The sequence below is a fragment of the Neovison vison genome, chromosome 2 (assembly GCF_020171115.1).
Source record: "Neovison vison isolate M4711 chromosome 2, ASM_NN_V1, whole genome shotgun sequence".
NCBI lineage: Eukaryota > Metazoa > Chordata > Mammalia > Carnivora > Mustelidae > Neogale > Neogale vison.
In genome coordinates this window covers 98,245,843-98,259,608 of record NC_058092.1, presented here as the reverse complement: position 1 = coordinate 98,259,608, position 13,766 = coordinate 98,245,843, and the positions used below count along the sequence as shown (strand labels likewise).

General features: G+C 39.8%; 1 protein-coding gene across 4 annotated transcripts in view; it reads right to left on the bottom strand.

The window, feature by feature from the left end:
- HIPK1 (homeodomain interacting protein kinase 1) overlaps positions 1–13,766 on the bottom strand; it is a 58,480-nt gene that overhangs the window by 28,816 nt on the left and 15,898 nt on the right. For all 4 annotated transcript variants that reach the window (XM_044238955.1, XM_044238954.1, XM_044238957.1 and 1 more), the window contains one exon: positions 9,170–9,293. In XM_044238955.1, coding sequence (XP_044094890.1) covers positions 9,170–9,293 — 124 coding nt within the window. The remainder of the gene's footprint in view (positions 1–9,169; positions 9,294–13,766) is intronic.

The following is a 13,766-nucleotide window of genomic DNA, read 5'->3' as shown; positions in this document are numbered from 1 at the left end:
AGGCAAGAGATAAAACTATAAAATCTTAGAAGAAAACATAGGAGAAAAGCTTCATGACTTTGGATTTGGTAATAATTTCTCGGATATGATACCAAAAGTACAAGTAACAAAAGGAAAAGCAAACAAATGGGACTTCATCAAAATTAAAAACTTTTGTGCAAAAAATGCTATCAACACAGTGAAAAGGCAACCCTAAGGAATCGGAGAGAGTTTTTGAAAATTATGTATCTGATAAGGGATTAATACCCAGAATATATACAAACTCCCACAACTCAATAATAAACAACCCAATTCAAAAATGGGCAATGGACTTGAGTAGATTTTCTAAAGATTGATTGATTGTTTGATTGATTGATTGATTTTTAGGGTGCTGTTGGGGAGAGATTCCTGAGTGCAGTGGGGGGAAGACGAGAGGGAGAGGGAGAATCTCAAGCAGATTCCTCACTGAGCACAGACCCTGACTTGGGCTTTATTTAATTACCTCAAGATCATGACCTGAGCCAAAATCAAAAGTTGGACGCTCAACTGACTAAGCCACTCATGCACAACTTGAATAGACTTCTCTACAGAAGATAAACAGATATCTAGTTAAGCACATAAAATGATGCTCAACATCACTAGTTGTTAGAGAAATGGAAATCAAAATCACAATGAGATTATCACTTCACATGCATAAGGATGGCTGCTATTTTTTTAAAAAAGAAAGAAAAGAACTAGTGTTGGCAAGGATATAGAGAAACTGAACTCTTGTGTAATGTTGGTAGGAATGTAAAATGGTGTGACCACTGTGAAAAAGTTTGTCTAAACATAAAATTACCGTATGACCCAACAATTCTATTTCTAGCTATATAGCCCCAAAAATTGAAAACAGGAACTTAAACACTTGTATGTCAATGTTAATAGCACCATATTTCACAACAGCCAAAAGATGGTAACTCAGTGTCCATCAACACATGAATGGACAAACAAAATGTGGTATACATATATATAATGCAACATTATTCAGCCATAAAAAGTAATGACGTTCTGATAACAGGCTACAGCATGGATGAAAAACATGTTAAGTAAAAGAAGTCCATCTCAGAAAACCACACATGGTATGTGATAAATATGATCAACTACATTAGGCAACTCTATAGAAACAGAAAGTAGATTAGTGGTTGCCACGGGGTGGGGGATGCAGAGGTTCAGGGGAAAGGGCATTGACAGCTAATTAGGTATAGAGTTTCATTACAGAGGGATGAAAATGTTCTAAAACTGACCATAGTTATGGTTTACAGCCCTGTGAATGTGCTAAAAATCAGGGAGTTGTACACTTTAAATGGCTGAACTACATTGTACATGAACTGTATCTCAATATAAATTGTTTTAAAGAAACTTAACTATAAGAATAGAAATCCTGCAACAGAAATCTTTTTGTATAACCAGAGATGCACCAAGATAACCCATCCCCATCCTGCTCTACAACAGCAGTACCCTATTTATTCAGCATGGGAAAAACGACTTCCTCCTACCACCCACAGTTTCACACCTATGCACTAGGCAAAAATTCTCTCAAAACTATCAGATCATTTCTTTATTAAAAAAAAAAAAATCCAGTTGTATCTTAACTTCTAAACCTAATTTCATTTGGCTCTACTTCCTAGGAAAATTAACAGTACCAATCTGTTTACAAAGGTTGAAGGTTGGCCTAGGAATGGCACTTGGGGGGCTGTAACTGCTCAGAACAAGGTTTCTTATTTGGGAATCATGAATCCCCTAAATTTTTTTTTTCCCCCAATTTATTTATTTTCAGAAAAACAGTATTCATTATTTTTTCACCACACCCAGTGCTCCATGCAAGCTGTGCCCTCTATAATACCCACCACCTGGTACCCCAACCTCCCACCCCCCCCGCCACTTCAAACCCCTCAGACTGTTTTTCAGAGTCCATAGTCTCTCATGGTTCACCTCCCCTTCCAATTTACCCAAATTCCCTACTCCTCTCTAACGCCCCTTGTCCTCCATGCTATTGGTTATGCTCCACAAATGAGTGAAACCATATGATAATTGACTCTCTCTGCTTGACTGATTTCACTCAGCATAATCTCTTCCAGTCCCGTCCATGTTGCTACAAAAGTTGGATATTCGTCCTTTCTGATGGAGGCATAATACTCCATAGTGTATATGGACCACATCTTCCTTATCCACTCATCCGTTGAAGGGCATCTTGGTTCTTTCCATAGTTTGGCGACTGTGGCCATTGCTGCTATAAACATTGGGGTACAGATGGCCCTTCTTTTCACGACATCTGTATCTTTGGGGTAAATACCCAGGAGTGCAATTGCAGGGTCGTAGGGAAGCTCTATTTTTAATTTCTTGAGGAATCGCCACACTGTTCTCCAAAGAGGCTGCACCAACTTGCATTCCCACCAACAGTGTAAGAGGGTTCCCCTTTCTCCACATCCTCTCCATCCTGTTTTGTTAATTTTGGCCATTCTAACTGGTGTAAGGTGATATCTCAATGTGGTTTTAATTTGAATCTCCCTGAGGGCTAATGATGATGAGCATTTTTTCATGTGTCTGATAGCCATTTGTATTTCTTGATTGGAGAAGTGTCTGTTCATATCTTCTGCCCATTTGTTGATGTGTTTGTCTGTTTCGTGTGGGTTGAGTTTGAGGAGTTCATTATAGATCCTGGATATCAACCTTTTGTCTGTACTGTCATTTGCAAATATCTTCTCCCATTCCGTGGGTTGCCTCTTTGTTTTTTTGACTGTTTCCTTTGCTGTGCAGAAGCTTTTGATTTTGATGAAGTCCCAGAAGTTTATTTTCGCTTTTGTTTCCTTTGCCTTTGGAGACGTATCTTGAAAGAAGTTGCTGTGGCTGATATCAAAGAGATTACTGCCTATGTTCTCCTCTAAGATTCTGATAGATTCCTGTCTCACGTTGAGGTCTTTTATCCATTTTGAGTTGATCTTTGTGTACGGTGTAAGAGAATGGTCGAGTTTCATTCTTCTACATATAGCTGTCCAGTTTTCCCAGCACCATTTATTGAAGAGACTGTCTTTTTTCCACTGTATATTTTTTCCTGTTTTGTCGAAGATTAATTGACCATAGAGTTGAGGGTCCATATCTGGGCTCTCTACTCTGTTCCACTGGTCTATGTGTCTGTTTTTATGCCAGTACCATGCTGTCTTGGTGATCACAGCTTTGTAATAAAGCTTGAAATCAGGTAAGGTGATGCCGCCAGCTTTATTTTTGTTTTTCAACATTTCCTTAGCGATTCGGGGTCTCTTCTGATTCCATACAAATTTTAGGATTATTTGCTCCAGCTCTTTGAAGAATGCCGGTGGAATTTTGATCGGAATGGCATTAAAAGTATAGATTGCTCTAGGCAGTATAGACATTTTAACAATGTTTATTCTTCCGATCCAAGAGCATGGAATGGTCTTCCATCTTTTTGTGTCTTCTTCAATTTCTTTCATGAGTGTTCTATAGTTCCTCAAGTATAGATCCTTTACCTCTTTAGTTAGGTTTATTCCCAGGTATCTTATGGTTCTTGGTGCTATAGTAAATGGAATCGATTCTCTAATTTCCCTTTCTGTATTTTCATTGTGAGTGTATAAGAAAGCCACTGATTTCTGCACATTGACTTTGTATCCTGCCACGCTGCTGAATTGCTGTATGAGTTCTAGTAGTTTGGGGGTGGAGTCTTTTGGGTTTTCCATATAAAGAATCATGTCATCTGCGAAGAGAGAGAGTTTGACTTCTTCATTACCAATTTGGATACCTTTTATTTCTCTCTGTTGTCGGACTGCTGTTGCTAGGACTTCTAATACTATGTTGAACAAGAGTGGTGAAAGTGGGCATCCTTGTCTTGTTCCTGATCTCAACGGGAAGGCTGCAAGCTTTTTCCCATTGAGGATGATATTTGCTGTGGGTCTTTCATAGATAGATTTGATGAGGTTCAGGAATGTTCCCTGTATCCCTATACTTTGAAGCGTTTTAATCAGGAACGGATGTTGGATTTTGTCAAATGCTTTTTCTGCATCAATTGAGAGGACCATGTGGTTCTTCTCTCTTCTCATATTAATTTGTTGTATCACATTGATTGATTTACGAATGTTGAACCATCCTTGTAGCCCAGGGATGAATCCCACCTGATCATGGTGGATAATCTTTTTAATGTGTTGTTGGATCCTGTTGGCTAGGATCTTGTTGAGAATCTTAGCATCCATATTCATCAGTGATATTGGTCTGAAACTCTCCTTTTTGGTAGGGTCCTTGCCTGGTTTGGGGATCAGGGTAATGCTGGCTTCATAGAAAGAGTCTGGAAGTTTTCCTTCTGCTTCAATTTTTTGAAACAGCTTCAGGAGAATAGGTGTTATTTCTTCTTGGAAGGTTTGGTAGAATTCCCCAGGGAATCCGTCAGGTCCTGGGCTCTTGTTTTTTGGGAGATTTTTGATCACTGCTTCAATCTCGTTATTAGATATCGGTCTATTCAGGTTGTTGATTTCTTCCTGGTTCAATTTTGGTAGTTTATATTTTTCCAGGAATGCATCCATTTCATCTAGGTTGCTAAGCTTATTGGCATATAACTGTTCGTAATAACTTCTGATGATTGTTTCTACTTCCTTGGTGTTAGTTGTGATCTCTCCCTTTTCATTCATAATTTTATGAATTTGGGATTTCTCTCTTTTCTTTTGGATTAGTGTAGCCAGTGGCTTATCGATCTTATTGATTCTTTCAAAAAACCAGCTTCTAGTTTCATTGATACGTTCTACTGTATCTCTGGTTTCTCCCTCATTGATCTCAGCTCTAATCTTGATGATTTCCCTTCTTATGTGTGGAGTTGGTTTGATTTGTTGTTGATCCTCCAGTTCTTTAAGGTGTAGAGACAGCTGGTGTGTTCTGGATTTTTCAATTTTTTTGAGCAAGGCTTGGATGGCTATATATTTTCCCCTTAGGACCGCCTTTGCTGTATCCCATAGGTTTTGGACCGAAGTGTCTTCATTCTCATTGGTTTCCATGAATTGTTTCAGTTCTTCTTTGATCTCCTGGTTGATCCAAGCATTCTTAAGTAAGGTGGTCTTTAGCTTCCAGGTGTTTGAGTTCCTTCGGAACTTTTCCTTGTGATTGAGCTCCAGTTTCAAAGCATTGTGATCTGAGAATATGCAGGGAATAATCTCAGTCTTTTGGTATCGGCTGAGTCCTGATTTGTGACCCAGTATGTGGTCTATTCTGGAGAAGGTTCCGTGTGCACTTGAGAAGAATGAGTATTCTGCTGTTTTAGGGTGGAATGTTCTGTATATATCTATGAGGTCCATCTGGTCCAATGTGTCATTCAATGCTCTTGTTTCTTTGTTGAGTTTCTGCTTCGATGATCTGTCTAATTCTGAAAGAGGCGTGTTAAGATCACCTACGATTAGTGTATTCATATCAATATGACTCTTTATCTTGATTAACAGTTTTCTTAAGTAATTGGCTGCTCCCATATTGGGAGCATAGATATTTACAATTGTTAGATCATCTTGGTGGATAGTCCCTTTAAGGATTATGTAGTGTCCTTCTGTATCTCTGACTACAGTCTTTAGTTTGAAGTCTAATTTATCTGATATGAGAATCGCTACCCCAGCCTTCTTTTGAGTCCCATTGGCATGAAAGATGCTTCTCCACCCCTTCACTTTCAGTCTGCGTGTATCTTTAGGTTCAAAATGGGTCTCTTGTAGACAGCATATGGATGGGTCCTGTCGTTTTATCCAATCTGCAACCCTGTGCCGTTTTATGGGTGCATTTAGGCCATTCACGTTGAGAGTGATTATTGATAGATACGTTTTTATTGACATCGAGTTACCTTTGAAGTCTTTCTTTCTGTAGACTGTCTCTATATTTCTGTTCAATGCTATTCTTGGGATTTTTCCTCTTTTATAGAACCCCCCTTAATATTTCCTGCAGTATCGGCTTGGTGGTTGCATAGTCTTTTAAGCCTTGCCGGTCTTGGAAACTCTTTATCTCTCCATCCATTTTGAATGTCAGTCTTGCTGGATAAAGTATTCTTGGCTGCATGTTCTTCTCATTTAGTGCCCTGAATATATCTTGCCAGCCTCTTCTGGCTTGCCAGGTCTCTGTGGACAGGTCTGACGTTATTCTGATGGGCTTCCCTCTGTAAGTAAGGAGCCTCTTTGCCCTGGCAGCTTTCAAGAGATTATACCTACAATTATAATTTCTCAATTTGACTATCAGGTGTCGTGATGTTTTTTTGGAGTGTATAATCTTGGGTGGAGACCGTTCAGCCTCTAGTACATGAACGCTGGTTTCATTCGCGAGATTCGGAAAGTTTTCATGAAGGACTTGTTCCACGACATCTTCTAGACTTCTTTCTTTCTCCTCCCCTTCAGGAATTCCAATAATTCTGATGTTGGAACGCTTCATGGCATCATTTATTTCCCTAATTCTGCTTTCGTGGGATCTAAGCTGTTTGTTCCAGGCTTCCTCCTGATCCTTTCTCTCTATCTGTTTGTCTTCCAGATCACTAATTCTATCTTCTGTCTCAGTTACCCTAGCTTTGAGAGAGTTTAGATTGGATTGGAACTCATTGAGAGCATTGTGGACCTCCTCCCTGGTGGCTTTAAGCTCCGCCCTAACATTGTGAACATCCTGTCTGGTCGCTTTCAGTTCGGCCCTAATCAATTCTGTTTGGTCATCCATGGCTTTCTCCAACCTAGCTATTGCCTGGATAATTGTTAGCCTGAATTCTCTTTCCGACATATTGTCTATGTTGATAGCCGTTAGCTCTATTGCAGAAGGTTCATCCTCTGTATTTTTCTTCTGTTGGGCATTCCTCCTCCTAGTCATTTTGGTGGGAGAAGACTGAACAGATGTAGCTGGATGTATCAACTCTGGTGCAGTCAAGGTGCACCCTGGAACACTTCCTGATCTCCGTCTCAGAGAGAAGCCTCAGTCTGGGTGCAGAAGCTGAATAAATTCCCCCTTGGCCGCTGGCAGTGCAGGTTCCAAGTTGCAGACCCTGGGGGCGCAGGATCTTTTGCTCGTCCCCAAAGCCAAGGCAGTGGCGGCTGTCTGGGAGCTCCTGACCGCCAGAGAGGTTCCAAACAGCGATCGCACACTGAGATTTTGCCGCCGGCCTGGGCTGGGAGTGCCCGGCTTGCGCGCACCTCTTTTCAGAGGCGGCTGTGGGTCCGGCGCGCGTCTGGGGCACTGAGAACAGGGCGCTGGTCCGTAAGCCGCAGGCTGGGCTTTTGCGCGCCTCTGTCCGGGGAAGAGTTTCGCACGCTCTCGGCTTAGACTTTGAAACAATGGTGCGGGTCAAGAAGCGCCCCCGGGCCTTAGAAACCCAGGAGAGCTGGAGCGACGTGCGCGCGCATCTCAAGCTTTGTGGTAGGGCTAGTGCGCGTTCTGCAGACCGGCGCAGCTCCCATCCCCTCACAGGAGCCGGAACCCCCGCGCTCTGGGGCGCACTGGCGGCTTAGGGACCAGGAGCCGGTTTCTCCGCCGCACTCTCTCTGCCTCCGCGCCGGGGAGGCTGTCTGGGACCGGGGACTTAAGCCCCTGTCCCTAGCCTCCCCGATTCCCACAATTTGCCCCCGCGATCCTTTGCTCTTTTGGAGTCTTTCAACCAGTCTCCAAGTTAATGCTGGTCCCCAGACGCAGGGCGCTCTCGCTCGTATCGGGGTATTACTTTCGCACCGGTCGCCTCTGGTGGCTCCCTCCCCCTTTTGTTTATCTTCCGATATCAGTCCGCCGTTCCCATTCCGCTTTACCTGCTCACTGGCGTCTTCTGCCCCTGTAGAGATCCAGACGTGTATAATTCTGATCTCAGGCTGATTTCATGGGTGATCAGATTTCTTTGGTAGGTAATCAGCTCACTTTGGGGTACCAGCTGAAAAGACGCCTCTTCCTAGTACCCCGCCATCTTGTCCCCCGAATCCCCTAAATTTGAACTCAAAATACTGTACATAAATTTTTCTAAGAATATCCATACACCTTATCTTTCATCAGATTCTCATAAGGGTCTAAGACCCCAAAAGAAGGATCAATGGCTTAGTTCAACTGTGTTTTTGCATCATTTATCTCCCTCACACTTTGTCATTGTAAAACAAGAAAGCTGGCTTCTCTCTCATAAGGCAGAATTATTACAAAGCTCAAAGTAACCAGTTACTTATCACATGAGCAACTCATTTTTTGTTTCAAGCAAAGACATACCCAAAGAGTCAAATTTTTAGAAAGTGGCTCTGAACTGAATCAAGGAATCAAAAATTCTAAGTTGAATAGGGGAAAATACTGTTTTACTCTTTTTTCCTATTAATAATTCCAGAGAACCATTTATTTCTTTAAAAACAAAAAACAATAATCCTCATGTACCTACTATGTGTCAGACATAATGTCTGGAGCTGAGGACACACTAGTGGAATCAGTCTAAGCCCTTAAAGAGCTTACAGCACAGTAATTAAAACCTTTTTTTTTTTTTTTTTAAAGAACAAGAAATAAGAATTCATGGCATAATACATATGATACATCCATGGCAAATAATACAATTATACATAATACATAATATACATAATACAGTAATACATCCATGGCAAAACCTTTTCCCTTAGGACGAGCTCCTTGGGAAACTGGGACATCTTGTAAAGCTTCTCTGTTTTGAGACACAGATCATCTTCTATACAATACTTTTCAATTCATATGATTTCCCTCCTAAATCCTATTTTACAGAAACCCAGTATACATTACAGCTTCCGGGGCCAAATGTGTTTCAGTATGTAGAGAGTACTTATTTCAGCATATGTCATGTATACAAGGAAGTAACAGCTCTGAATGAGACAAGCTTCACTCTTAAAATTCTAATTCCTCATCCTTCTTTATTTTCCTATCTTAAAAACTCACAGGACACATTTGTTAACCAAAACCAGTCTTAATAAATCAGGACAGATCCAAAAAAGTACCAATCTAAGGTAATATGAAATAAAAAACTTAAAATTCTGAATTGCAAACATAATACCAGACTGAGAAACAGGTAGAGAAAATTCTAGTCTTCAAAAAAATCCTTTCTAATTGGACTACTCTTTCCCTAATATCTAAATACTTCACTAGCAAGTACTTCCTCTAGAATCTATTTCACTAGTAAATACTTGCATTCTATTTCCATCCAAATACACACTCTTACCTGATCATATTCTGAAGCACCAGGATAAAGAGGCCATCCCAGGAACAGCTCAGCTATCACACAGCCCAATGACCACATATCAATAGCTTCACAAAACGGTAATCCAAGAATAATTTCAGGGGCTCTAGCAAAAAACAAAAAAAGCAAATTAAAAAACAAACATTATTTGGGGAAATTAACTATGTCGACTAAACTCTGTTTTAGTACCAACTTAAGGTACATATTGATTTAAAGAAACTGAAAACTATCTTTGATATAAAAATCCATCATTTGAAACTTCTGGGGCCAGATGTGTTGTAGAATTGAATGTTTTTTTGAATTTCAGAAAGGTATCACCATACATAAAACTACATATTGCATAGTAATCCCAATGGAGTTTAGGAAAGCACCCCAAAATCAAACACATTAGTATTTCCACAATGAAACAATTGAACAGTCATACTAAGTTGGCTAAATAAAGACTTAAACCGCCCTACATTAGTTCAAGACAGTTTGCCAATAAATGAGCTTATGCCAAACTTAAAGTTTTTTAATTTTGAAATCACAGATAAGGGATCACAAATTTATTCTTTTTATTCTTAGCACCTTTTTAATTATAGAAAAAAAATTAAGTGACCTGATCAATAAATATCCCTTGGTAACAGAAATGCCTTCTGTAGAGATATCATGGTTGAAAGCACTATAGAAATATTCACTTCCATTAATGCTCAAAGTGAGAAACCAAACCCAATGGAGCCTTGAAGAGAAGACTAAGATAATACCATAAACTAAAAGCTTTATATATATATGAACATATCTAAGATAAAATCATTACCCACTTGGGTGCCTGGGTGGCTCAGTGGTTTAAGCCTCTGCCTTTGGCTCTGGTTATGATCCCAGAGCCCTGGGATTGAGTCCCACATTGGGCTCTCTGCTCAGTGGGGAGCCTGCTTCTTCCCCTCTCTCTCTGTCTCTCTGACTACTTGTGATCTCTCTCTCTGTCAAATAAATAAATAAAATCTTTTAAAAAATCATTACCCATTTATAGAGGAAATTGAGGCAAAGAGAGTAAGTAATTTGCCCAAAATTCCAGTTAATAAGTGGAAGGGCTAGAATTTGAACCCCGGCAATCTGGGCCCAGAGTTGTATTGCACTGTCTCCAAAAAAGTAAAAGTTGTATATATCCACCTATATAAATCTATTTGGCATGGTAGTATACATGGCATTTTTTTTTTAAGATTTTATTTATGTATTTGAGAGAAGACAGTGAGAGAGAGCATGAGAGGCGAGAAGGTCAGAGGGAGAAGCAGACTCCCCATGGAGCTGGGAGCCCGATGTGGGACTCGATCCCGGGACTCTGGGACCGTGACCTGAGCCAAAGGCAGTTGCTTAACCCACTGAGCCACCCAGGCGCCCTACATGGCATTTTTTAAACCACGACTAAAATTACGAGATAAATGGGTTTAAAAGGGGGATGATAATAACAGGTTATTACTAATATCAATAATAATAAAAGATGACACTCATATAGCACTTACTCTGTGCCACTCACTGTTCTAAGTTCTTTACAAATGTGGTCACTTACTCCTTACAACAATCCTATGAAAATAGATACTATTACTGTTAAGTCATCAATTCTTTTTTTTTTTTTTTTTTTAAGTGGATTCCATGCCCTGCATGGAGCCCAGCATGGGGCTTGAACTCACAACCCTGAGATCAAGAGTCAGATGCTTAACCAAATGAGCCACCCAGGTGCCCCAAGTCATCAATTCTAAGGTGCATTTTTTTTCATATTTTAACATCTCTAAAATCAAGAAAATTCTTGCAAATGATGAGTATTTTAGCTTAATGGCAGTGCTTTTACCTTCTTATTGGTACATAAATGTTTCTAATCAATGGTATCTTAGATGCTACATAATAAAGGATCCTCCATTTTACAGATGAAGAAACTGGGCACTGAGAAGTTAAGTAACTCACCCAAGGCCACACAATTACTAACTGATGGAGCACAGGCAATCTGAATCTAAGAGCTGAGCTCGTAAACATTTTATCATCATCTCCAGACAATTTCCTTCCTTCTTACAAGTCACAGAATTAGAATCTGTAAGGAAGGGCACACCAAATCCAGACCCCTTGGCAGATCTGTCTCCACAAGGAGCCCTTTAACAGACTGTGTCCTCTCATGGAGTGCCTAGGTTTCTCCAACTTTTAAGTATTATGTGCACGCTGCTGCTTTGGGGGAGGGAGGACTGAGCAGGGGCTGTATAAAGGATATTTCCTTAAATAAGAATATCCTCCCCGAAGTAATTTTCTAAGTAAGTAGCCCTTAGAAAATAAGGTAAATTAGAGGACTTCACAGGATCCAAAGGCTTTCCTGATCCTAGAACAGGAACAGCAGAAGACTGATCCAGGCCTGCTAAGACTTCACTATTTGACAGCTATCTGTGGAAAGACTAATATCACCAGTTTTTATACTAACTGATGTGAACTGTGGTTTTGTTAGCCAAAGAAACAAACTTCAAAAGGGATATTCCTGTTGCAGGTGGCTAGCGCGACATATTACTGATGAAACTTGAGAGTTTAATTAAATCCCAACCACGGTAGCATGTTTTTAAGATGGCACAAGTTTAACAGCATTAATAAACTAGAGCATAAGAGTATCCAGAAACATAAAAGCTTTTCTAAAATTGAAAAGGGGACAAAATTTTTACTTTCAGTGAGCAGAATCATTAATTTCCAAGTTCATGACAGTGCCAAAAATAGCTGGCAGGGAGCACACAAATGGCTTTGTGCCAAAATAAAAACTGGGCTTAGAACATTCCTAAGCATCAGTTGAAGAGCAGCAGATTGATTTTTGCCATTCCCACTATTCCAGTAAGACATTTTAAAATCCAAAGGTAGGTCATAGGGAGGGGCAGGCCACCCAATAACTTATTTCTTTAGAAAGGTAGCAAAAATATGTGATAACTATTAGGCTTCCAAAGCTTAAAGTTTCAGGGAAATTAAGAAAAACATTAATTCCAGCCCCCAAGCCTCATTAGACAAAAAAATCCCCTAAAGACTGACTGGAATCAGTTTTTCCATTTGGTCTCACTCTGCTTCCGGAGTAACAAAAGCAGCTAAGGATTTCCAGCAAAAACTCACTTAAAACAGTAACTACCACATCTACCATACAAAAAGGTAAGTATCAAAGAAAAAAAAAGAAAGTAAAAATAAAATAAGGTTGCTCAGTCTACTGAGGGATTTTCACTATCATTAGAAACTAGAAATACTGTCTGACCTAAACTCCAGGAAGCAAAAAGACTGAGGTTCTTTTCTTTTACTGAACAGAACAGAACATTTAAAGCAGGCTCACCTCTAAAGATTGAATGTTTTAAACTCTGAATTCAGATTATAATTCTTGGTGCTATCTTCATTACTGTATCATCTTTCCCCTTGCCTTCCATTATCTCTCAGTCCTTCAACATAAACTCTCAACACTAAAATTCTGCTTCTACTTCATCTGTTAGGGAGGCTGAGTGAGGTTAATTACGCTTCTAGGTCCCACTCCAGCTCTGACATTCTAACAACTGAACATTTAAAAAGATGACCTATAGAAACACATGGAAGAGAGGGAAAAAACCCAAACTGGCAGTATTCACTTTTGTAGGAAAATGGCATTAACTGTACTTGGGACTTAGTGGGTCTCCTCTTTGAAAATACATCCCATCCTTTAAGAACAAATACTAAGCAGGCTGTAATGACTAAAACCATGTGGCAGAAATAGCAATTCTTGCCTTTTGATTTTCCAACTTCAAATTTCTTTAAACTAAAAAAACCCTCCAAAGCCATAAAGCATTATTTCACTAGAACATGGAGCAAGTTGTGGTTAGGATCACTTAACAGCACAAATTAAACCCTGCTCATTGTCATGAGCACTCTTGTTTCTTCCTGCCCATCTCAGAGGCATCAAACTTACTTACCAGATCAGAGATATAACATAAAGCCTAACTTCCTGCATCTGTGGCTTAGGTGAAACTGTTTATTTGTCTATGTTAAACTGAAAATATGCTTTTCTTCTCTAGCCCTTGTCCTTCTATATATAACAAATACAGTGATCTCGACTTTAATAAAGCCAGTTAATTTGTTCAGAATGGAAAAGCACTAAGCTTGTAAACATGGCAAACCCTTGTGCCTAAACTCAAGCCCCAAAGACAGCAACTTCTTTGGAAGTAGTCTGCAAACACAATTATAGCGTCCAGGAAATAAAGTATATTATTTCCATTGGCTAAGGCATTTAGCCAAGCCGATGGGCCAACAGAGAAGTATGATGGCAAAAATTTATGTCAACTGATAATATTTTGGCATGTAATCAGGAAGATGAAGCAATGTAAACTAAAAAGGAAGGTAAGAGGAAGTCTGGCTTTGGAGCCAGGATGCTTCACTGGCCAAAGAGATTTCACAGAGGTTTTCTAAAAGACACCAGGGTGAGGACTTAACAGACTCTAAATGCAACTTAAAGAGGACCACTGTGGATAAAATTAATGGTAAAGAAGGAATGCCTGAGCTGCTATTCCACTGGCCTGAGGTTCATTATCAAGTATTACTGTGACATAAGAGCATATTCATGTTAAATTTC